This window comes from Nelumbo lutea, chromosome 3 (assembly GCF_056320005.1).
Source record: "Nelumbo lutea isolate HS-2025 chromosome 3, American lotus-T2T, whole genome shotgun sequence".
NCBI classification, from domain to species: Eukaryota; Viridiplantae; Streptophyta; class Magnoliopsida; order Proteales; family Nelumbonaceae; genus Nelumbo; species Nelumbo lutea.
In genome coordinates, this window is record NC_142686.1 from 19,034,508 (window position 1) to 19,061,193 (window position 26,686).

General features: G+C 38.4%; 1 protein-coding gene across 1 annotated transcript in view; it reads left to right on the top strand.

Moving 5' to 3' along the window:
• The first annotated feature begins 485 nt into the window (after positions 1-485).
• The window catches only part of LOC148863367 (mitochondrial import receptor subunit TOM40-1-like), a 28,379-nt gene continuing 2,178 nt past the window's right edge, over positions 486-26,686 (top strand). Inside the window, exons 1-9 of the mRNA XM_088977472.1 lie at positions 486-1,060; positions 4,949-5,030; positions 5,165-5,264; positions 5,387-5,482; positions 5,585-5,635; positions 6,389-6,454; positions 7,789-7,890; positions 25,253-25,321; positions 25,408-25,491. Coding sequence (XP_088833598.1) covers positions 925-1,060; positions 4,949-5,030; positions 5,165-5,264; positions 5,387-5,482; positions 5,585-5,635; positions 6,389-6,454; positions 7,789-7,890; positions 25,253-25,321; positions 25,408-25,491 — 786 coding nt within the window. The 5' untranslated portion in view covers positions 486-924. The remainder of the gene's footprint in view (positions 1,061-4,948; positions 5,031-5,164; positions 5,265-5,386; positions 5,483-5,584; positions 5,636-6,388; positions 6,455-7,788; positions 7,891-25,252; positions 25,322-25,407; positions 25,492-26,686) is intronic.

Sequence of the window (26,686 nt, forward strand, 5' to 3'; positions counted from 1 at the left end):
ATCTATGTTAAGTATGCCTAATCCAGTTCGAGGCCCACTTTACATAATTGTGTAGTTCTTTTCTTGGCAACAAATTGGGCTCGGTTTTGGCCCAAGGCCATCCCAAGCACAAAATATTTGGCTGACCTTGGTGCGGCATAGATGTTTACCACTATTTGGTGAATCGAGTCTATTGGACCGACGGGACAAATCATACCTCCCTTAACATACCAGGATCATATCCTATACATACTATATGTATGTATTAAAATTAATTCAAAGTAATCAGAATATCATATATGATATCATCTATAAAATTCGCTAAGCATAGAATATTATCCAAACCAACTTTACTATTGGATATTTTGGGCTCGGGCCCGATCTCTTTCGATCCATTTACAAAGAAAGGGATCGGATACGGGTCACCTTAATCGGACCGCATTTGAATACGAGCTCGGGATACCCCTGGGAGCACAGCATCCAGCCGCACATCGAGAATATGAGTCATGAGAGATATTTTACTTCGCTGGATACCACGCTCTCAGGTTATACTGCAAACCGATCCAAAGTCCAAAGTCCAAAGTCCAAACCTATTCAAGTTGATACATCACGATTATACATCTACTGCGACGAGTAAACCCTGCCAAAAACCCACACTCCGAAGCCGCAGCCTCTTCGGAGCCCAGAGCATCATTCTTCCCGTCTTCTTCTCTTCGATCAGTATCTATTTGCGGCCACGGCAAACCCCGGCGAGGAGAGTTTTGCCTTAACATACGCCCTCGTTCCTCTTAATGTGCGCACCTATTCAGCTCAGCAAACCCTCTGCATCTGTTCTGTTGCCCTAAATTTGCTCCGGTGGAGTTTTCAGTAGAAGAAACCTTCTACATCGACGCGCTTCGTGTTCATATTGTTCTTCACTGTTTTCTCTGATTTTAGAAGTGAATTATGGATTCCCACGTAGGTCTTGTTCCTCCTACTCCTGCACCCTATAAGGACAATGAGCCCAAGGCTGCGGAGAAAATTGATTACCTGAATCTTCCTTGCCCCATACCGTACGAAGAAATCCATCGAGAAGCTCTGAGTCAGTATTCTATTTTTTTAATGGTTTTTCACTGCCCTTTTTTTAATGGTTTCGTAGGTTCTAGTTCATTTCCCCCCTTTAAATAATCTATTTGATCTCTGAATGCTTTTCTCTCTGGTGATTATAGCATTATCTGCATTTATTTATTTATTTCAATCATATTTGTTTATGACATTTATTTATTTCAATCATCTTTGTTTCAATTTAGCTTGATTTGAGATGAAATTGACGGTGAATAGGTGAAATGACGGAAAGTATGAATCCATTACTCCAGGTCCAGGATGAAATAATGGAATTATGAATTCATAGTTTATTGTCAATGGAGTTTTGGTTTATGCTGTTTTTTTCTTGTACCTGCTCATATTTTGCGTATGAGATTTCTGAAGGTGTCTTGTGAACTTAATTATGATGTTTTGCAAATTAGTTTTAGGGTCAGCTGTAGATTGCAGATCCCCATTTAAAGGTACAGAAGCAAATACTGCTCACATCGGAAATTAACGCCATCTCCTAAACATATTCCGTCATTCATTGTTTTTTTTTTTTTTTTGTTTTTGTTTTTTGGTATGTACTAATTTAGTGAGAAATCTCTGGAATATCACATGAGAAAACTTAATTTGTGAAACTTAACGTAAGCTTTATGCTTTTTGCTTGATTTAATCTACTTAATGCGTGCTAACATATGCATATGCAAATACTTTTTTTTGGTGAACATATAGTCATACACACATGCTCGTGTACGTAAACATAGACGCATAAACAAAAGCTTATGCTATGTGTACACATAGACAATTTAGATGATGGTTTCTGATGAGACCTATAAATTGCAAACAACAATCAAATCATGAAACATTTCCTATTAGTTTCCCCTTGTTTTGGGTGTTAGTGGGGAGCATAAGTATTTAGCATGAACTGAAGAGTTTATTTAGGAGAATTTGTTTACAAAAATGATCATATTTTGGCCACATTGGGGAGAACACATTGCCATTCCAATATGTTTAGCAGAGAGTGGACCTCTGCGTTGGTCATGTGTTCACTAAGCCAAACTGAGTTGGTCCTATTGATACTGCAATATCAATTATACCTTTTTGCAAATTATTTTAGCGATTAAAAACTTCATTTCTTTTTTTTTTCTTTTTAGTTTTGGGGAAGACCAGAAAAAGGGTTGGTTTACCATGTGGCTAGGGTTTCTTGGGCTGAAACTTGCCCCTGAATAGCTGAGCCTGAAGGTCAAACATGGAGCCTTTTGGACAACCAATTATGCTGCCGTGTGAAAGATTCTTAGGCTCCATTTGACAATACAAATACAAAAATGATCAGTACAAATGCAAATATGTCTGGTTGATGAAAATGCAAAGTTGGTTTAGTTTTATAATGATAATTTGTGCTCTTGCGAAATGATTTGTAGTTATAATAGGCACAAACACGAATCCTGATATTGGAATCCTTTTTTTTCTTTTTTTACATTGACCAACTTTGTGTGCAACGTTTGCATCCATTTTTTGGATTCAAACTTTGCTCTCATTTTGAGTGCAAACATATCTTGGAATTTGTGTTTGCTGTCATTTTCAATACACAAATGCATTCTTCCCAAACACTTACAAAATTGAACCAGAGTGCATATTTGCACTGAACCGGTGTTTGTACTCTTCCCAAACAGAGCCCTAAGATCAAATAACTTATGTGGCCATGCTGATCAATATTGAGTTCAATAAGAAAAAGAGGAATGTTAAAAAACATTTTACAGATTGTCCTCCTTTATTATCATTTATCTTGATAAACAACCTAGGAAAACTTAGTTTGGAGCTCAAAAAGGAATTTCCATTATTCTCTCTCTACTTTTGTTAATGGAAAAGAGTTTAGCCCTGAAAACCCTGCCATGTGTTGAAATAGACTCTTTGGGTAAGTTTTATATTAAAAGGTTAAAAATATTGGAGGGCTAAAATTGATTGGGTGAAATGCTTCTTTTAACTCGTTGCACCTGGAAGGTGAGAACCTTGTTGATGCAGGAAATTTTGTGGAAATTGTTATAGGGAAACTGGGAAGAGATTTGGGTAGAAGAATATCTGAAACTAGTGAGGATGGAAGGAAGCTGGTGGTTGTAGTTAGAAAGAAAACAAGATCTAAAGATTTAAATTCAGGGCAACTGGTTCATGTGGCTAAGGTGTTTTCCAGGTTGAAGAATGGACTTTTTGGGGCAGAGCCTAGTAATAGATAAAAGAATATATAAGAGGAGAAGGGTGAAAGTTAAAGCTGATCAACACTCTGGGGATCAAGACTCTTCATTGGTGGGGGATGCGGGGCATGTTGAAGGACTTCAAGAGGAGTTGCATTAAATTGTGTAAGCAGGGAGTTGGATATGGAGGAGGGTTTGGAGGGGCAAGAAAGTAATGATGGGAAAATCCTTGATCAAACTAGAACCAGTTAAGAAAAGTTAGTGCTGGGAGATGTGGTACAAGCAGATGTCTGGGTCAGCAAAATATTGGGTATTTGCTATTTGGGTGGTGAAGATTTTGCTAGGAAAACTCTTTTTGGATAAGATCAGGGTGGTTGCAGCTGAAGGGTGAAGTTCGTTGATTAAAGGTAGGGTGAAGAGGGGTTGGGTTGGGTTCTAGTTTGGTCATCTCGATGGGTTAGGGTCTTCTTATTTGTTGAGTTTGGAAGTTATATGGGTTCGTTTTTGGGTTTTTTTGTTTTGTCTTCTGGTTGTATGAGGTGGGGAAAGTCTGTGTTGGGTGGTGGACCTGGTGGTTCTTTTGTGGGCGTTTCTGTTTTTCTTTCTTTGGGTTATTTGTTATCACCTGATGTTGTATTTTTCTTCATTAGTTTTAATAAAAATTTTCTTCTTTATTTATCTTGAAGAAAACATTAATTAGTTAAAACTCCAATATAAGGTCGGGCATAGCCTTATAGGGGCAAGTCCATTCTTTGGTGGACAGTTAGGATCATCCAGAGATTCCTCCACATGGTAGAAGTGGGTAGGGTTCCTGTCCTTTTTATATTTTAGTTATTTAGTTGCATTTTCCCTGAGAGCTATAGAATATAGATGTTCTTTTGATGTAGGATGGGTAGGGGGTCCTACCTACTTAGGATCTGGGTTGTGGGCTTGTGGGTTGAATGAGGGCTGTGGGTGATTAGAGATGAAGAATATGAATGGAGAAGCAAGTAGAATGTGTATGTTAGGGTAAACAGCAATGAGATAGGTCACTTAGAAGAAGAAGCAGGTGACAGAGAGGGGAAAAAGAGAAATTTCCCGCAACAATGGGAATTCACTAAACCAAACTTTATTTCATCAAAATATTCTGTTTTTTTTCCACAATTACAATGACTCTTTTAATAGACTCAATACATGAACTCGGATGACCCTTTAGGCCTTTACAGACTCCAATTTGGACTAGGAAACCGATCCAAAACAACTTCTAATCGTTTTAGAAGACAAATCAATACACCCATAAATACACTCCAATGAGGACTCTAATTACTAAAACAACTCTTAATAAAAAATTTCTAATCTCATTAAAACTACTTTAATTTAAAGACATCTGAAATTACTAAAAATAGTAAACCATGAGCTTACTGAAATAGTATTATTAAAATTTACTATGAATGGTTATTCTGAAAATTACTATCATAGTATAATTAGTAATATCAAAATAATGGAAACTAAGTAGACTCCACATTCAGTTTTTGCCAGTTCTCTCACAAATTTCCTTCAAGACGAGAATGAAGCCAAAAGTATTTTTCATGTGCATGCTGCTACATCGTCTTGTTTAGTATTTTCTTAGGATAAGGTATGAATCTAATGAAATCTTTAAGCGACATTCTGTGGCAATTTCCTTTTCAATTAATACTTCATGAGTAGTGGTTTTAGTTTTTTAATGTGTTTGACAGTGTCGCTAAAGCCAGAACTTTTTGAGGGAATGCGTTTTGATTTCACTAAGGGACTCAACCAGAAATTCTCACTCAGTCACAGGTATACATTCCTTACTATCTTGTAGTTACCTTTTGCCCATTACTTATTGTGAGGATGCAGTGGACCTCTGACTAAGGATATTATGCGTATGATTTTCTTTGTGAAAAACTCTTTGCTTCTTTATCATCAATCAGTGTGTTCATGGGGCCCATGGAGGTTCCTTCACAAGCCACTGAAACCATCAAAATCCCTACTGCACATTATGAATTTGGGGCTAATTTTTTGGACCCAAAGGTATGTATCTATAATCATCTTTATTTTATTAACTGCCTTTTTCAATTATTAATCCTTCATAGGAAGCGTATTTTATGTGGATCTTCAATTTAATCTTTGAAGAGTCAATTGGTGTTCCACAGCTGATGCTTTTTGGGAGGATATTAACAGATGGGAGGCTTAATGCAAGAATGAAATGTGATTTGACTGACAATCTTTCATTAAAGGCGAATGCTCAGGTGTTTAACTTTTTTTGCTTTTAAGCTTTAGTTTTAATATTTGGATGCCATATTATGTGGCTATCTAATGCTAACTTAATATCTTCCATCTGTTTTGTACAGCTTACAAATGAGCCCCATATGTCACATGGTATGGTCAATTTTGATTACAAGGTCAAGCACCCTTACTTGTTCACTCCCATTCTTTTGCTATACTTAGCATGTTTTAAATCTTAGAGTATTCGAGGATATACATTTTTGTTTTTTTTTATGTAGTTGCTAGTCTGTAATAACTCTTCAACCAGACCTACAGATTCATAACTAAAGATCATATTTTTGTTGGGAGTAGGCTTATCTCCTTTTTTCTGGTCAGTAAATTAGCTTTTTTACTTGAAATGCAGCTTCATATGAACTGCATGAGTTGGTATACAGTTCTATAAGTTAACTAAGATCAGTAGTTTAAACCACACCTAAGAAAATGCCATTATTTGATGCTGGTCCCAGCAATCTGGGGTGTTGGGAGTCGGGAGGGGTAAATTGAATATGGGCCTAATCTCTTTTAATTTTAGCACAAGGTCGCCACACCTTATAATATTTAGTGTCTAGATGCCTACATCCCCTGAAGCCTATCTTCCTAACATTTGTTATTTTATCATGATTTAAGGGTTGTCCTGCTTCTATGTCATATGTTGTTCTTTCTAACAATTGTTTGAACGGTGCTCGTTATTCCCATCAATCTTACTGAATGCCTCGTTGCCATTGAAATTTCATTTATTAGATTTAGATGTAAATAGATGGATGAAGAAGATGCTTTAAATTTGATATAATGATGTTTACACTAATGGCTTTTTGATATGAAATGGTACTTTTTATTGGTGGTGCTGTTCCACCTTCTGTAATGCAAATATTTCCTCAAATTTTATACAGGGTAAGGACTTCAGGACTCAATTTCAACTGGGGAATGGTGCTTTATTTGGAGCTAGTTACATCCAGGTAAAATATCTTCTTGAGATGTATTTTGTATAGGATAAGATCAGTGTAATTAATTATCTTTAACGTTCCCTAGAGTAGAATTGGATGCATCAAGCTGTATTCCATAAATGTGTTCATCTTATGTACCTTCATTGTGTGGATTTGGAGTGTTTATTATCTATATCAATGTTTTCACCCCACTGTTAAACCAGAAGGTAGAACTGTTCAAATGGCCACCTGGCCCAATTTTCAGGTCAACTTTTCTAAAACCTGAAAATTGAAAAAAAGCTGTTGACTTGGTCAAAAACCTGTCTGACTGACATGGTTGGATTGTTAACCAGCTTGACCCAATCACTGGGTCACGACTTACAAGTTACATGTATATCAAAACTTCTGGAGGCCATAGTTTGGTGCTTGGTTGTTTGATTGGGGTGATCTTTTTTTTTTTAAATTTTGGGTAACTTTTCAAGATTTATGTATTCCAAGGTGCCTTGCCCTGCTATTTTTGCCAAAAAACTCTTTTTTGGCCTCAAATCCTAAGTTTTCCCTTTTACTATAAAGAAAAAAAATTAAAAGCAGAAAAAATATAGATTAGATATAAATACATATGTACATACATACATGTGTTTGTGTGTTACATGTAGAATGTAATTATATTCCATTTACTTTATATGCGTGTGTGGCACAGTCTGACCTGTCCTACCTGGACGTTTGAACTGCTGACATGTAACCTGGAGGCAAAAACGGCTCAGCCTCCAGGTCTGTTTTTAAAACACTGATCTATGCCAGAATATATGTTTTAAAATAGAAACAGTGGAAATTCATTATTATTGGTACTCTTGATCAATGGATGTTTCAAAATAAGCAATCATCTTATTTATCTAAAAGAGAAAGAAAACACAACTATCTCTTCATCTCTTAGTAGAGGATGTTTCTTCCATTAATATGTAAAGATTTTATTAGATAAATAAGTAAATAAATACATTTATGTAAACTAGCTTTTTCTTATTGATCAATGAGCAAATAAATACATAAAGGAGAGGAAATTAGAGGATAGCTTGACTTCAATTGGCACATCAAATTATGATTATCATTTATTTTCTTATCTATGATAATAACTTCTAATTTTGGGGTTCTCTTACTGTCTTTAAAATTAACTTTGTGGTGTTTCCGGTTTTAGGGCATTTATTTCAGTTGTAATTTGTGAAGCTTCAGCAAACTCACCTTTGTCATTTTCCACCCTCAGTATATATGTTATATACTTCTTTTTGTGTAGTCCTACTCAGTTTTGTAAAATCGTTACTTTCTTTGCAAATTGTAGTCGTACTCGGTTTAAATTGCACTTGTTTCTGCAGAGTGTCACTCCACATTTATCTTTGGGCAGTGAAGTGTTTTGGGCTGGTCAACATCGGAAGTCTGGTATTGGTTTAGCTGCTCGATACAATAATGATAAGATGGTAATGCTTCTAGTTTCTTAAAATATGCCAAGTTCTCAAACCCATTTAATCTGTTGAGCTAAACTAGAGTATTCCAATTAACACAATAAAAAGAAACTAGCGGGGACCTGTGCGATGCACGGAATTTATTAAACGAAAGATAAATAATAGAAAGGGTCATTTGCTAAAATACCCTTATAGTTTCATGGATTTACTAAAATCTATCGTATAGTTAGCATTTTACTAAAACAACACTTATGATTTGCAATGGATTTAATCAATCTTCTATTAGATGATAGTGGAAAATGACAGTGTTGACACTAATGTTCATTTAAATGAATTTAATCAAAAGAAAATAGAAATTAAAATACCATTCCTGCCCTTAATAAGGCATGAGCAACCACTCTATTGGCTATATTTGGCAATAAAAAGAAATTGGTTGGCTGTCAGCTATAATTTTTGTAGTGCTTCATGAACATGCTATTGGGCCTGGACCCATGCTTCTTTTTTTTTTTTTATCAGCAAGATCCGTGCTTTATTTTCTATGTGTGTTCTATCATTTGTCAAATCCCCAGTCTATTAATATCTGACTTTTAAAGGAGTTAGTAAAATCCAATAAATGTAGAATCATATTTAACCAACTCAAGACATAAATTGATGGACATGAGTTCTGTATTGACATAGACATGTAGTGTCAGTTTGACATGGCAATTCCCTAAAATCTAGACATGGAGGTTATCTATCAAAAAAAAAAAATCTAGACATGGAGGCATTGATGTAATAAATTGAGAATTACATATACACATTTATGTAAACATAATATGTTCTAATGAATGCACTTTCTATTCTAATGTCTCTAATGGTCAAAATGCATAAAGCCATAGAAATTCCAATTAAAGGCAATTTGGTTTTCAAATTATAAGAAAATTTAATATCTTTTTTTGTCCTTTTCTGTCAATGGTTCTCCTATAACTAAATGTATAATAATACAGGGAACTAATCATAAATAATAGAAACAAAAGAGATGCAAATGTAAACAACCATTCTTTGTGAATATACATAAGTGGTGGATGTGGAATACATGAACCTAAGAATTAATACTTTCTCTAATGACCAAAATGCATAAAGCCATAGAAATTCCATATAAAGGCAATTTGGTTTTCAAATTATAAGAAAATTAAATATCTTTTTTGTCCTTTTCTATCAATGGTACTCCTATAACTAGATGTGTAATACAGGGAATGAATCATAAATAACAGAAACAAAAGAGATGCAAATGTAAACAACCATTCTTTGTGAATACACATAAGTGGTGGATGTGGAATACGTGAACCTTAGAATTAATATTTTCTCTCCATCTTCAACAGCTAAGGGGAAGCCCCAAATAAATAAGTGCTTTCTTCCATGGCGGTAAGATGCTTGAAAGAAGCCACTACCCACTAGTGCCATATTTCCACATTGGTTTTATAATACAAGATACAAATATATAATCCTGTGTCCAAATCCATGAAGAAAATATAGAAAATAAATGTGTTTACCTTTTTACGATTTTACCTGAATGTGAGTCCACAAGATCACAACAAAATCTATTATGAGTCTAGGTTCTAGCACAGATTCACAGCTCACAAATAACACTGAATATATGACCTTGACTAGGGCGACACTTGCTATTCTTCTGGTTTATTTCCTTTTTGTATTCAAGATACCCTCAAGGGAAGCCAAGAAGCTAGAAAAGGTGATGAGGGACTTCTTGTGGGAGCTAGGGGAAGAGAAGAAGGATCATTTGATTAGGTGGGAGATAGTCAACAGGAGTAAGGAAGAAGGGGGATTAGGATTGGGAAATCTAGTTCTTAAGAATGAAGCTCTACTAAGGAAGTGGCTTTGGAGATGGCCGTTAGAGAGAGAGAGAGGTTGTGGCACAAGGTGGTGAATAGTATTCGTGGCTGTTTGCAGAACGGTTGGGATGCTGGGGTATCTTGACGAGCGACTCTTGCAACACCCTAGAAGGCCATTCACGGAATTCTACCCCTTTTTCTCAATCTGGTAAGGTACGATGTTAATTCTGGAAACAATGTTCTTTTTTGGGAAGACATTTGGGTGGGCAACCTACCTCTTAAAGACCTTTTCCCCTCTCTTTACTTTCTTTCCCTTTATAAGGAAGGAAGGGCCGTCTGTGGCCCTAAACTGGGATTTTGGTTTCCGTAGAGGGTTACGTGATGATGAAAGTGCTTGTGTTTTAGATTTATTGTCTTCACTTGAGTCTATTTGCTTAGATCCCCTTAAACCTGACACAAGAATTTGGACCCCTAGCCCGAAAGGTTTTTTCACTTGCTCCTCTTTCTTAAGTCCCTTTGTTCCACTTCTGCACCTCAGAATTTCCCAGTTAAATAATTTTGGACTAGGCCAATTGCCCCAAAGATTGTTGTTTTTTGTTGGGAAGTTTATTATGGTAAGATTAATACCTTTGAAAACCTACAAAAGAGAAGACCAAAATGGTGCTTATCCCCCAATTAGTGTGTTCTTTGTAAATCTTAGAATGAGGACTGTCACTACTTACTGATCTCTTGCTCTTTTGCTACAACTTTATGGAATTGGATTCTTATGTTTGTTTGAATGTAGGTGGAACCTGCCATCTGATACTAGCTTGTTGTTTAGTCCGTCTATTTTTGAATGGCACACAAAGAGAGGGAGAGTTATGTGGAAGTGCATAAGAGTAGCTTTGTTGTGGATAGTTTGGGAAGAAAGGAACACCAGAATATTTTGTGAAAAAGAAAGGAGCTTCTCGGAAGTTAAAGAATGTATTCTGACAATGGCAGTTCAGTGGCTGAAAACTCTAATGCTCTTTGATGCATACTCTTTTGATGACTTATGGAGAAGCTGGTTAGCAGTAGCTAATATTTCTACCGGAAGAACAGACATGGGGTTGAATGGATGCCACCAGGGGAGGAGTTTATCAAGGTGAACTTTGATGGGAGTACCCGAGGAAATCCATGACCTTTAGGCATAGGAGGAGTGCTGAGAAACAAAGATAGTGACATTATATCTTTGTACTCAGGTCCTGTGGGTGTGGGAGACTCGTTGAGGGCTGAATTACGTGCTACTGTACAAGGAATCCAGCTTGCAAATCAGCTAGGCATAGAGCATCTAATCATTGATGGGGATTCCCAGGTGATAGTGGGTTGGCTGAAGGATCCGAACACTGTGATTTGGGGTTTTAGAGATCTTCTCAAAAAGGTTAAATGGTTAACAAGGAATATGACAATTAGAGTTCAGTGGGTAGGCAAATCAACAAACTCAATGGCTGATTCACTTGTAAAACAAGGGGTTCTCCGGCATACTTTATTTTAGGCTTCTGTGTAATTTCTTTTGTACTTATAACTCTGTAACTAACTTTAAAGGAAATGTCGCATCTCTTGCCTTTCTATGGGTTGCATGTGCCTTTTATTTGGTGGTTTAATAAAATTTTACTCATTTATCAAAATAAAACCTTTTCGATTGAATTTGTTAAAAGATGCTGGATTGCTTGGACTTGGAGTCTTTACACGAACAAGGGTTTGAGTTTGACCACTGGTTTGCTTGAGTTTTCTTGCTTGGGAAGTTTTCCCCACTCTTGGTCGGCTTTGAGTTGTTATGTTTTTACTATATGGTATACAATAGATGTAACAACTAAAAGAAAAAGGCATTTATATATTATAATAAATGTCTATAAACTACTTATCAAAAAAAATAATTGTCTATAAACTCAAAACATAAAACTAATGAATAACTTTTAAAAACTTAGATAAGGCACTTGCCTAGGGCACCTGGTGCTTGGCCTGGCTGCAAATTTTGAAAACTTTGTAGACGTTTGGTCGAGATGGAAACGTGTCTCGTAAATCGATGGAAATCTGCAATTGTGCTGATGCTTCCATCAACAATATGTGCAAAGTTACATTGAAGAAATCAACGTAAACTTAGCTCACATCGACAGTTGAGGTAAACAAGCTACCTATTTACTCTAATCGACCTTCAACAATCCCACACCTAAAGGGTTGTCTGCAACTTCTCCAATGAGTCACCTCATGTGCTTTCTGTGGATCTCTTCAACTAAAAAAGAAACATGCACATCCCTTTTTTTTGATAGATAAATGTGCACAGCCCTTCTTCATCTTCGTCATTTACGTTTTCCAGTGAATGGAAAACCGAAAACGTCATTTTCTGGTATCCACGAGTCAAAACCGAAAACGTCATTTTTTGATAGATAAATGTGCACAGCCCTTTCATTAAACAAAAAAGGGAGGGATGCTATGAGACGTACAAGATCAAAGACCTTGAAAGCAAAAAAGAGCAAGGCCAACAGCATTTGGCCAAGTATTTGCACTGTAGAAAAAATCCCTTCCCAATCCAGATTTAGTTAGATTATCTGCAACCAGATTCAGTTCTTTGGGGATCCATCTGAAGCTGCAGCTGATGTAAGAAACTAACTTATGTGTTTCTCCAACTGTATATGCATTTACATGCACGTTTGTGAATGCACCTGATCCCTTGCCTGCCTTCCTTTCTTATCTATATGCTTATATCTATGCATATATTATGCATGTATTATGTGTATATGCATGCATGTATTATGTGACTTTGTTTGCATTATGTCTTCATCTATGTATGTATGTGCATATGTACACACATGCATGTAATGTTTGGTACTTTGGTTTATGTTTCCATAAGTTTTAGCTTTGTTGCAGTCTTTCTTTTGGTAGAAACTAGAGAGTTTGGTGTAGTCTTTAATTGCAACTTATGTACACCTGTATGTGTGCCTCTCTTTCTTAAGCTAAAAATACCATAAAGGGATAAAATTGGCAATTTCGTTTCTCAGCTAACTTTCATTTTCAAGTAACTCAAGGAACTAATATTGATTTTCAAGACAATAATTTTGTCTTGTGTAAAGGTAGCTTTTATAAGTATGGCTATCTGCAGGGCATAGGCACCATATAGACATACAAGGACCATTACAAGGTTAATGAGATAATCCCAAGCACAATGTATAAAAATGTATTCTTTATACCAAATGAAGAATCGAAAATAGTTGAATCACAATGGTTTCTTAGAGACGGATGACTCACCCCTGGAGATTGCGACCTACGAATGGGTAAGAATGAGAGTTCGTAGGGGGAACCAAATTCGGAACAAGATCGAAGTGGTGGCGGGGGAAGTTTTGTTCACTGTCCAGATTTGGCAAGAGTTGTTGCCATCCGTTCGAAGATGGAGAGGTGGAGAAGAGAGTTGTCTTGGAACGTTTAGAGAGAAGAAAAGGGGCTATCAAATTGTACCAAGACTTTGGTCCTGGAATACTTTGGCAAAAGTGTTCTCCTCTGTTTGTCTGAAGCAGTGCGAAGCTAGAAGACTTGTACGCGAGCAACCTCTCCGGTGGCCGGTGGTAGAGAATAAGATGCAGATCTGGGGGTTCTTATGAGCCGTCTGATCTCAACGACAACGAAGGGTCCAGATGGGTTTGGCCTGGAAGTTTTTGGAAAGGATTTTCGAAATTCAAACCTGGGGGACAACGGGTAGACTTTGGGAGTTGAAGCCATTAAAGGGTTGATTAGAGAGTGCCTGGTCGAGCTTCAATTGGCACCTAGGGAGGGCCGCGTGACAGATATTCAAGTTGTGGACCACCAGCCCCCCCTCTCGAGTCTCAGGTGTCCCATGGCAAATCTGATGAAGGTTCTGGGCCTGGGTCGCTCTTCCCAGCCTAGCCGGATTTACATCCCTTTAACTTGGATGTTGGGTCTAGGCCAAAAGCTTATAGTGAGCCCAACTCCCCTCTGGTCGAAGGGTGCATATGAATCCTGATCTCAGTTCTCTTGGTTGGCGTAGTCAACAAGTTGTGAGTTCAGGGACCATTCGGGATTCGTAGGACCGTTGTTTGTTTTCTTCATGAAGGGAGAAGGGTGGGGGTGGGGGGGAACTTTGGACCTCGGCTCGGCTGCTGTGAAGCCTATGCCCCCTCAAACTGCTTCTTCTGAGGGTAAGGTTCAGTTGGAGTCCAACCAGTTAGTGGTGCTGCGAGAGGAAGAGGAGCTGATTGAGGTAGATCTGATTGCGATGGTGGCCTCAGATTCTCAAGTTGAAAGTGGTGGAGGGGAGCAAGAGGGTGTTGGTTCCCAGGTGGAAGGTAGTAAGTTTTGTGAAACTATTATGGATGCTGATTCGAAAGGGCAATCTTAGAAGAGCACTAGTTTGTTATTGGTTCAGTCGAATCTGGTGGGGGAGCAACCAGTGAGTGCTTGTGATTCTTCCTGGGTTGCTTCTAAGATGATGGGTTTGGGAAAGTTTCTGGGGATCTCGTTAGAAGGATTGGAAGAGGAGACTATCAAATACTTGGAGGGAGTTGAGCAAAGAGTGTGTCTGGCTAGGGGGAAAGCTGCATCAAAGAAGGGGGTAACAAATCTAAAAGAAGTAGAGAACTGTTGCGTTTGATTTGGAGCCTAAATGACAAAGCAGACAGTTGTGAGGGGAGTGTGAGGGGGGAGGGTGTGAGAAAGGCTTAATAGCCAAATTTTTTGTTGTTTTAGTGGTTAGTAATGGAGTTAAAGTTACTCTCTTGGAATGTTAGGGGATCGGGGTCGGGGAGAAGGAGACTTGCAGTATGTGAATTTCTAAAAAATTCAGGTTCAAAAGTTGTGTTGATTCAAAGTTGGAGAGTGTGGAGGCTGCAGTGGTTAGAAGCATCTGGGGGGAAGGGAATGTTAGGTGGAGATCAAAGTCAGCAGTCGGTAGTGCATGGGGGTTGCTGAGCATGTGGGGCTTGATGGTTTGCAGTTTGATTTCCTATCAGATTGGAAAATTTTGAATTTCCCTTGTCTTGAAGTTTGTAGATAGTAATGTTTGTCAAATTACTAATGTGTATGGTTCTAATGATCGAAGCCTGAGGGAGGAGTTTTGGGAGTTGGCCGTGGCTAGGGGAAGTTTCTCTTATCCTTGTGTCATTGGTGGGGACTTTAATGTCACTTTGTCTGCGGATGAGAGAAGCTCGGGTGGGAGAAGATTGAGGGATATGGTTCAGTTTGCTGATTTCATTAACAGATTTGAACTTCAAGACTTACCTCTTCATGGTAATCGGTTTACTTGGACCAACAACCAAGAACTTCTTACCCTTGTGAGGCTGGACAGGTTTCTGGTCACTTCTAATTGGGAAGATATCTTTCCGGAGTTTAAGCAGGTTGCCCTGCTTGGTTGCAGGGACACACACCCACAGTTAATGAGGGCCATGAAGTGGGACCACCCTCTACAAGAGTAGGAGCAATGTAATAATTGGTACCCCAACTTTATTTCTTCACTTATTGATAAAAAAAGGCGACCAATGATCAAGATGTTATTTATCACCACTATATCGATTAAAAAATTTTTGCTTGATGCTTTGATTGGCTGAGAAGTGGCATGTAAAATGAAGTGCTGAATGCACCATTTGAATCTGGTTTTTGATGAACCTGAATATTTGTCTCCTACTCTAACTGAGGTTCTCTTGAGGTGGTTAGGAACTCCAACTCAGCCTCCCAATCATTCACTTGCTCACTCAAATGGGAAGTCCAAACAGTCTCTTTGATTGCCATGTTGTAGCATACATTGATGGTTTCCTACTTAAGGCTATTTTTGATCAATAATGGGAACATTTCATTAATATAAAAGCTTAAAATACAATAGAGGGGAGATAAACTATCTTAATCCCCAAGGGTGCAGAAAGACACCCAAAAAGAAAGATTAAACAGTTATAAATGAGCCCAGAAGACGTAATCCCTATTCATCCCTTGCCTAGCTAACCCATCAGCAAAGGAATTTGCACTTAAAGTTTCTCTCTTTTGTTGCTGTAATTCCAGATCCCATTCTTGGCTTCCTTTAACTAGCTCACTACTATCTCAGAATCTCCTTCTATGAGCAGCTTACTGATATTCAGGTCCCTAGCTCCTTTTATCCCGTCCAAAGCTGCCATTACCTCAGCCCTTAGAGAGTCTCCCGCTCCAATTGGCCCAGAAAACATAACTATTACATTCCCTTGCTCATTTCCTTAGAACTCTCCGAATGCCAGAGGGCCCTCTATTTCCCAAACTTCTACCATCGAAATTCAGCTTGATAAAGTCATGAGTGGGGAGGATTCCATAAAGTACTTGATGTCATCTTAGCTGGGACTGAACTTTATGCAAACAACTCCAAAGATTTCAGCCAATGCAATACCTTATGTGGATCACTTCTAGCACATTTTCTAAACTTCTCTCTTTGTCAGAAAATATTCTTGAGTTTTCATGAATGATTAGGCAATTTTATTAAAGAGAAAAAAATGGGGAAAATACAGTATTTCTTGGCTGAGGCACAAGATGCTGTCTCCCCAAAGGGATGAGTACAGACCCAAACATTGCGAAATTATAAATTAGCCAAATACAAAATAACCCAAAACCCCTTGTTTAGCCAAAGAGTCTGACAATGCATTAGCTGATCTGTTGACCCATTGGAAATTGACTATTATGTTTCTTGTAAGCCAATTTACTTTCCTCAGAAGATCTCTGTACCCCCAGCCCCCAAGTGACGCTGTGACAGTGTCTGGATTCCGTAATGAACCAACTATCACCTTGGAGTCTCCTTCAACTACCAAATTTTCCATTCCAAGTTGGCTTGCAATCTGTAAGCATTGTACAATTGCTAGTAATTCAGCTCTTGTTGAGTCTCCAACTCCTACTGGGCTTGAGAATAAGGAAACAATGTTGCAACCAACCATCACCTTGGAATCTCCTTCAACTACCAAAATTTCCACTCCAAGTTGGCCTGCAATATGTAAGCCTTGTACAACTACTAGTAATTCAGCCCTTGTTGAGTCTCCAATTCCTACTGGGCTTGAGAATAAGGAAATAATGTTGCTGTTCTTGTCCCTCAAGATTCAACCAATACCTGAAGGCCTTGGGTACCTTGACTTCTGCCATCGAAAATATTCTCGAGTTTCTTTCTTCCCATATACTCCAACAGGTAACGACCCTAACACATCTCCACATAATCTTTCCTCTTTTCATTGGCCAGTTGAAAGAAGTAGCAAACACACTTTGCACATTCAGTGAGAGAATCCATCTGCACCCAAACAAAGAAGTAAACCATTCCCAAATGCTTTTTGCAAATTGACTGGAAATTAATAGGTGGTAGCTAGACTCACCATCACAATGTTTTAAAAGCGTAAGGTGCAAGTCGAGGCATGTGCCTTTTTGAAGCAAGGTGCAAAAATACAAAAAAAAAAAGATAAAAAAGAAAATTCAAAAAAGCCAAAAAAATATTAATAAAAAATATAAACTTAAGTTTTAAAATAAATATTTTAAAAAACCTATTGTCTAAAATTAAAATACATAAATATAACATGTAAAGCATATTTAAATGAGAATTTTAAAATAAAATCAAACATATAAAACATTTTCAAGCATGTAAAACCTACATATCTTTTTTTCCTTAATTGCATTACTTCAAGTAGTTAATGTGATGTAAAACATATTACATTCCTGATTCTACGAGCTGCCTTTGTGCCATGCCCCTCGAGACAAACCCAAACAAGTCATGGAATGACAAACCATGGAATGAGAATTAAGAATTTAAGACCATAACATTGACTTGTTTGGACTTGCCTCGAGGGGCGTGGCATGGGGGTTCGGGGGCGGAGCCCTGGCCCATCCACTAAGTTAAAAAAAAAGCACAAAAGCGTCAAATTTTCAAAAGGCGCATGCCTGGGCTGAGGTGCAAGGTGCACCAAGCGCACACAGGTGCACCAGGTGTGCACCTTTTGAAAGAGTTGCGCCTAGGACGTAGGCGCAACACATCCTCTGAAATGTGCCTCGTCTATACGCTTAGGCACGCCTTTTAAATCACTACACCATCAGCCTTACATAGAACACACCAATGAGGAGATAAACATCTATTGGGATTGATAAAAAAAGATAACCATCTATTGGGTCTCTTTCTTTGAAGCAAATCACCTGTGTTGAATCTCTCTACAAAAACTTCCCAACAAAAACTCCCAACCTTTCGAGGGATAGGTTGACACTAGACTTCTTTAATGGTGAATGACAAACCAAAAGGGTCAAATGGTTGAGTCAGGGCTTTAAATAAGGAGGCACAAGTGAAGGGACTCAAAGGAGAAGGGGTCCAAGAAAACACCATCAAGGATGCCTCAAAGAGCCAAGGTAGTGTCCAATTTTGTGTCCCTAATAGCTCTTCGCAGACCCAAGTTCCATCTAAACCCAGAAGTCAAGTTTGAGGGTTCAAGGAAAGTGGAAATAGGTTCATTTGTAAAGTTAGAGATAGAAAATCTAGACACAAGTGGATTAAGGAAGGCGGTGGGAACACTAGATTCTTCCATGATTTGGCAAATGGGAGACGAAGAAAGAATTTTGTGACCAAGCTAGAGATAGGAGAGGAAGTGTTTACCAACCAGGATGACATAGCCAGAAAATTTGTGGACCACTTCAAATCGATTTATAGAAGGACTTTGAGAGAGAGGACAGTCATGGAAAGGGTGGATTGGCCAAGAATTGATGGAGTGGCAAGGTGGCTGGAAAGTGATTTCGAGGAAGAAGAGATTAAGAAAGCTGTCTTTATAATGGATAGATCCAAGGCTCCGGGTCCAGATGGCTTTACAATGGGTTTTTATCAAGACTGCTGCGAGGTGTTGAAAGAGGATCTAGCTGAAGTCTTTAAAGAATTTGCAGACAATCACACTATAAGCCCTGGAATTAATGCCACCTTTTTGGCCTTGATACCTAAGAAGAATGATGCCAACCACCCAAAAGATTATAGGCCTATTAGTCTGGTGACAAGCATCTATAAAATTCTGGCTAAAGTGCTCTCATTGAGAATCAAAACAGTCCTCCCTACCATCATTAGTGAAACCCAGGGGGCTTTCATTCAAGGGCGACAAATAACAGATCAGATCTTAATTGCAAACGAGTGTGTGGAGGAAATGAAAAGGTCTAGTAAGAGGATTCATTTGTAAATTGGATCTTGAAAAGGCCTATGATTTGGTGGACTGGAAGTTTCTATTGGAGGTTATGCAAAACTGTGGACTTGGGGACAAGTGGTGTAGTTGGATCTTTGGGTGTATCAGTACTTGTCAGTACTCTATTCTGGTAAATGGTACGGTGAGAGACTTCTTTCCAGCTTGCAGGGGTGTCAGGCAAGGGGATCCACTTTCACCCTTCATTTTTACCTTAGTAGCTGATGTGATTAGTAGGATCATTACTAAGGCTGACAGCGAAGAAGCCATTAGGGGTTGGAGAATAGGGAGACACCAAGTCCCTGTCACCCACCTTCAGTTTGTAGATGACCTAATGATTTTTTGTGAAGGAGGTATTAGTGAAAAGGTAGCAAACCTAAAGGAGATAATAAAAGGATTTGAAAGTGTCTCTAATTTGAGAATAAATCTGGAAAAGAGCTGCATAGCGGGTATAAATTTGGAGGTAGGGGAGGTCGAGGCTATTGCGGAGTGTCTTGAGTGTTCCACCTCTGCTTGGCCTATGTCATATTTAGGGCTTCCTTTAGGGGCAAATCCTAGGGAGAGTATATTTTGGACCAGTGATTGAAAAGTTTGAGAAGAGATTAGCCTCATGGAAGAGGAACTATATCTCTTTAGGAGGGATAATTACCCTAATGAGAGCTACCTTGGCTAACTTACCTACCTGTTATTTGTCTGTCTTTAGGATACCAATACAGGGTTGCCAGAACAAACTTCATACCTGATAAAATTGAGGAAATGAGGAAGGGTATTGTGAATAGCCTTCCACGGTGCTGCTAAGTTAGCTTGCCTCGATACACCAGCATCCCATCCGTTCTCTGACCTCCCATGAATGCTTCCCACCACCTCATGCCACAATCTCTCTCTTTTCAAAGGCCATCTCCACAACCATTTCCCTAACAGAGCTTGATTCTTTCTAATTACCCTCCCAATTCCCAAGCCCCCATCTTCTTTACTTCTGCACACAATTTCCCAATTAACCAAGTGATCCTATTTTTCTTGTCCCGTTCTGGCAACCCTGTTCTTTTTTGAGAGGATATTTGGGTAGGAGACTCACCGTTAAAGGACTTGTTCCTTTTGCTTTTTTCTATTTCTTTGTACAAAAAAGAGGTGGTCTCAAAATTTGTTTCACCTTTGGTAACACCCTTAGATCCTACTTGGGATTTTGGGTTTCGTAGAGGACTTAGGGATGCTGAAATTGAGTCTCTTTCTATTTTGCTTGGTTGTCTTAATCAGGTTTGTTTGGATCCTTCCAAGCCAGATAAGAGAGTTTGGACTCCTAGACCCATTGGAACCTTCTCTTGTGCTTCTTTCTTCAAGTCCTTCTCTCAACTTTCTTCTCACCAACCCTTTCCATCTAAAGAAATTTGGTGCAGGCCAGTGCCCCCAAAAATTATGTCTTTTTGTTGGGAAGTATTCCATGGGAAAGTAAACACTTTAGACAACCTACAAAAGAGAAGACCTTTTCTCTGTATTTCTCCTAATTGGTGTATCCTCTGTAGGGCTCTCGGTGAGGATTGTTACCATTTACTAGTATCTTGTCTCTTTTCTGCAGACCTTTGGGCTTGGCTACTTTCGTTGTTTTGGGGTAGTTGGAGTCTACGAGCAGAAGTTCACATGCTCTTCAACCATTCTACCTTTTATTGGCCTACAAAAATAGGGAGAATTATGTGGAGATGTGCTCGTGCTGCTTTGACTTGGACTCTTTGGGAAGAAAGGAATCTCAGAATTTTTCAAGACAAGGAAAGGAACAACCAAGATTTGAAAGACTGTGTTAAACAGGGCAATACATTGGCTGAAGACCTTGGAATTCTTCCATCAATTCTCCTTTAATGACCTTTGGAGAAATTGGTCAACAGTAGCAAGGTGCTCATCTTTAAAGGACAAATCAATTACAAGCTGGTCTCCTCCACCCGAAGGTTCAATAAAGTTGAACTTTGATGGAAGCAGCATGGGTAATCCAGGATTATCCGGAGTGGGGGGTGCTTTGAGAAATGAGAAGGGAGAGATTTTGTTGCTCTACTCAGGTCCCTTGGGAATTGGGAACTCCATCAGGGCAGAACTCTTAGCTGCTTTACAAGGGGTGCAATTTGCAAACCAGCTGGGGGTACAACACCTAATAATCGAGGGGGATTCCAAAGTGGTGGTGGGTTGGTTAAAAAATTCTGAAGAGGCTATGTGGTGATACAAGAATGAAATGAAGAAATTTAGTTGGTTGACAAGGAATATGTTGGTCACTATACAGTGGGTGGGGAGATCAGCAAATACTTTGTCAGATGTGTTAGCTAAGCAAGGGGTAAATAGGGAAGATTTATTTTGGGTTTAGTTGTGATTATTGTTTTTTTCCTAGTTTACTTGTAAGACTCAAGGAGGGGCTGCAGCTCGTGCCTTTCGTTGGGATGATGTATGAACTCACTCTAAAGTTGCTTCTGAATCAATAAACTTATTATTATTCATAAAAAAAAATAGCGCTGGAAATTAGTCTTTTAAAGGGGAATCTCCAACCCAAACCTGTTCAAAAAATTGGATGAGATTACCTGAGTGTAAGTCATACCTGATCCAGGGTGAAAACAAAGGTAGGATAGCTTGGAATGCTTTCCAAGGTGAAGCTCTTCCAGTCCTAGTTAGAATCCTAGAATCACATCCATTATCTGCAAGCCCATGAATACTAGCGACTACCTTAGCCCACAACTTTTCTTTTTCTAGAGGGAACCTCCACAACCACTTTCATAATAGAGCCAATTTTCTCTTCTTAATATTCCCAATGCCAAGACCTCCAAATTTCTTACTTCTGCTCACTACCTCCCACCAACACTATGATCCTTTTCCTCCTCCCCTGGTCCCCAATGAAAGTCTCTCGTTTGCTTTTCCAACTTTTTAGCCACCCCTGTTGGAATCTTAATAAGTTTCTCAACTTTCTATTTCTCTCTTGTTTTCAACCAAACCACACAGCGTAATTGTTGCAAGCTGGTAAAAAAAAAGGGAATTCAGCAAACATTGGACCTCCATTTCATTCACTGCAACAAATATTGATCCAATTACCGTTTCCATGTTTATATGCTATGAAACTTAGAAACTAGTTGGCCCATTATGTCCAAGCTCAAATCATAAGGCTGTCTCTGGATTGTAGGGTGGAAGTGTACAGTTGGTGCAGATTACCTGAGTGTAAGTCATACCTGATCCAGGGTGAAAACAAAGGTAGGATAGCTTGGAATGCTTTCCAAGGTGAAGCTCTTCCAGTCCTAGTTAGAATCCCAGAATCACATCCATTATCTGCAAGCCTATGAATACTAGCGACTACCTTAGCCCACAACTTTTCTTTTTCTAGAGGGAACCTCCACAACCACTTTCATAATAGAGCCAATTTTCTCTTCTTAATATTTCCAATGCCAAGACCTCCAAATTTCTTACTTCTGCTCACTACCTCCCACCAACACTATGATCCTTTTCCTCCTCCCCTGGTCCCCAATGAAAGTCTCTCGTTTGCTTTTCCAACTTTTTAGCCACCCCTGTTGGAATCTTAATAAGTTTCTCAACTTTCTATTTCTCTCTTGTTTTCAACCAAACCACACAGCGTAATTGTTGCAAGCTGGTAAAAAAAAAAAGGGAATTCAGCAAACATTGGACCTCCATTTCATTCACTGCAACAAATATTGATCCAATTACCGTTTCCATGTTTATATGCTATGAAACTTAGAAACTAGTTGGCCCATTATGTCCAAGCTCAAATCATAAGGCTGTCTCTGGATTGTAGGGTGGAAGTGTACAGTTGGTGCAGATTCTGCAATTTGGTGGAAAGGGGAATTACTAGCCCCTTTGTAGTCATTCCATGTTATATTGAACCAATGGAAAATGCAGATAAAAGTCAGCACGTCTCCTCAATTTGCTCTTTTTTTAGGAGCTGAACAGCAGGGCAATGTCACTGAAATTGAGATCATCTTCTCAATCTGATTTATTATGCCATTCTTGCCAGCAAACACTCTCCTTTACAGCTTGTAATTCCCTTCACCATATCGACATAATATTTGCACAAAGATCCCTTTGGATAAATCCCTTAAACCTCCCCCGCAAATTTTGAAAAGGCCTTAAACCTCCCTTGAAATTTGAACTGCCCTTAAACCTCCCCTGACCCCTTCTGTTACTTTTAGGTGGACAAAGAGTGTAAATGACCACTATGTCCTATGAGTTTTTTCAGACAAAAATTTACAAATTTTCTTATCCCAACTTAACCTTACGTTTTTACCTTGGAGGCTAGGAAGACACTGTTGATTGTTTTCCTGGTTCGAACACAGACCGCAGAACCACAGAGCACTGAGCTCTTATACTCTTTCTCTCTCTCTCCCCTCCACTTTTCTAGTTTTCTTTTTTCGAAGTTGGTTCTCTGGTAGTTTTTATGCTTTTCAAAACCGGTCTTAGTAAGACCACACAACAGCTTTGCTGGGGAAAAAGATGACTGCACAAAAATGCTTTTCTCATGTGAGCAGTTACAACTGAAGGCAGTTACAACTGAAGTTTGCTTCAGTTGTGCTTGATTGCCTAATCATTTTTCCCAGTGGGTCCCATCCGGTAACCTTAGTATTTCCTTGCAATTTCATGAGCCCAGTTGAACGAACAATAGAATACCAAACCCATCCAGACCACCCAATTCCCCTCTTGGGAAAAAAAGAGGAAATAAATCAATAAAAATTCCAAAAAAAAAATCTAGTATGGTATTCTCATTACAATTTATGAATAACCAACTCAATTAAACTCTGTTTCAGGGTTTCAGCCTCTCATAGCAGTTGCCAGAGAATGAGCCATAATGCTCTGCTCCCTTGGAAGGAAGTGGAAAGTACAGGAATTCAATTTCCTCCTTAAGGATTCCACATCATTAGTAATAGGCATCGTAGGGTCAGATGGGTTCCTCTGCTTTTCGTTACTTGTTTCTAAGATTTTAATGCATTCATTTCACTACTTGTAATCTAAGATTTTAATATGGAATACAATATATTTCTTAAAGCAAATAGGATAAATGGGCAATTGAGATGTGTATGTGATGAATAATTTCACATTGCGAATGAGTTGAGCTTGATTTTTAACATTGGCTGTAGCCAAGACTAGAAGGATCAGAAAGAGTTCCTTAGAAACTACCGGGGGTGTTTAGGGGGTCTTCCACAGACAAAACAGAGGTTGCCTTTGTCTTCACCATGGTTCCTGTTAGGGGTATTGCTGATGCTATCATTAAATTCCAAGACACAATAGGATCTTCCAAGGGCAAGAAAAATCCAAGGAAGCTCTTGTTTAGGTTTTCACCATTATGGTTATGTATTGGTCAGAAGTGCAGCATCTCTTCAAGGACTTCTCATCAGCTGACTTGTTTAGAAATTGAAGTGCTATAGCTGTATCCTTTCCCTCCTGTGGTTCAAGTAAGTTGGTTACCACCGCCTCAGTTCAGGGTGAAGTTAAGGTTTTGTTCTGATGTTCCATCCATCCTGTGGATGGTAAATGTGTAATTTTATTTCAAGTCATCAATGGAAATTACCGTTTCCTATCAAAAAGAAAAGAAGACACAGAAATTTCTGTTTGATTCCTAACATCACACCAACAGAAGGGATCTATAAGTCCCTTTATATCCAAAACTCGGGAAAAGCCATGTCAAAGTTCAGGGGAGGTGTAAGGCTTTTTCAAAAAACCCAGGGGAGGTTTAAGGGATTTAACCCCTTCTCTTTATTTTTTGATTTTAGTGGACGAAGACCAGTTCTCTTTGATTAATAGAAGAAAAACGGTCCCAAAAGAAAGAAAACTGATTAAAAGAAGGGGAAAAACAAAGGAGATAGCAGCAGCAAGAAGAAGAAGAAGGGTTCAGTTGTGAGAAGGGTGCGGAGAAGAGTTGTTCGTACTATCCCTCCTTCCCCTAATCCTTTCATTAAAAAATTAATCACTATTTTTCAGAAATTACAAGTAAGCTCTTAATTGGGCAGCCAGCTCATTAAACAAAATAAAATTGATGTTAACAGGCCTATAAGAGAAGGCCCATTAACAAAACAGAACAGAAGAAATAACAACTCTGGGCTATGGGCCATTCAACCCATCTTCTCTACATTAATTGATGTGCACATCTAAGACTAAGATTATTCAACTAAATGATACATCTATTCTTGGCATTTAATCTGGATTAGATGAGGGGAAGTATATTGTGCAGTTCATATTTTCCGTTATTGTGTTTGTTTATAATTTTAATCCTCCTACTGGTACTTTGGTTTCTACTGGACTGTGGGTTGGGACATGACAAACGATAGCAGTTAATAGTTACATTTTTTTTTTATGTTTTCTTTAGTTGCAACATCTTTTATAATTACCAACTGAAGGGCTTTGATTTGTCCTCTCCAGGTTGCAACTGGCCAAGTTGCCAGTACTGGTATGGTTGCTCTTAGCTATGTTCAGAAAGTATCCGAGAAGGTAAGGATGCAACTTATTGATAGAAGCTTTTGTGGCCTCTGTTCTATCTATTTGTATTATTTCTCATATTGCTATGTATTATATAGGTTTCTCTAGCATCGGATTTCATGTACAACTACATGTCACGGGATGTTACAGCAAGTTTTGGTTATGATTACATCCTCCGGCAGGTAACTTATTTGTTCTGTGACACCAATACCATAAAATAGGAGTTCTTATTATTTCTTTTATGAATTATGTGCTGATCTTTCTGTCATGGGAATTAAGAAGTACATGCTCCACAAAAGATGATGGTGGTTTGTTTTTTATTCATGATAACATTTGTGGATATATTTCAAATTAGTGGGCTTTGTATACATGCTTATGCCCAAAATACCATCAATTATATGTGTGAAGTAGTATGCAGTACCTAGAGCCTCACCTCCATCATTATATTTTAAAGCATCACATGCTTTTTCCTCAAATCTTCTTTAGGGTGTCATACTCCTCTGAAACCTATGGGAAACAATTAGTAAATGCACAATGGAAGAAAAGGTGGGTGAAAATGAATTCAGCGTATGTTAATTTGTATATAAAATTTATACTTAAATTTAGATATATAATGAGTTTGTTTGCTTTGCCTTGAAGGGGTGTATATTTATTGTTTTTGGTGGACTTTTTCCCTTAATACATTAATATTTCAGAACAAAAATGATGACCTATTCTGTTGTATTCTATAAGTTATACATCTCTAGGATTTTTATTTCTTTTATCTTTATTTATCTTGGTAAGTTGGTAGTTTCGAAGTTTTGTTCTTATGATGTCGAACCAAGGTCACATCATCTTCTATGCCTTGTCGCAACTATATGGGGTTTGCTACATGAATCCTGTTTTTCCATTCTATTTTTATTAGGATCAAAGTTTCTATTCTTGCAAATTGAAAGCACTCCTATATTTTATCCCCTTAATTGTATTTATCCTTTATGTATCAACATTTAATTATACTTATTTCTAGGGGCCATTCCTTGATGGGATGGTAAATCCTAGAGCTGACAAGTCTGAGGATGAAGTTTTAAGTTTGAGTGGCTTTGTGCAAAAAATTGCTGAAGGTTCACTCTCCACTCAAGTTGATTTGAGCTGCCATCAATGTGGGCTTTACTGAGTTTTTCCTTATCCCTATTCAAGTAAAAGCCCAAGTTTTTAAGACTTGTTTCGGAGAGCTAAAAGAGGATACATTTCTTTTAATGGTTAATGGATGGTCAATTGGGGGAAGTAAATCCATACAAAAGGTTATGAGACATTTCTTTTGTAGCCACTATTTGTAACTAATAACCTCTAATAAAAGGCCATTGCCTACTGTTGGTCCCAGCTCTCTGAAGCCTTGGG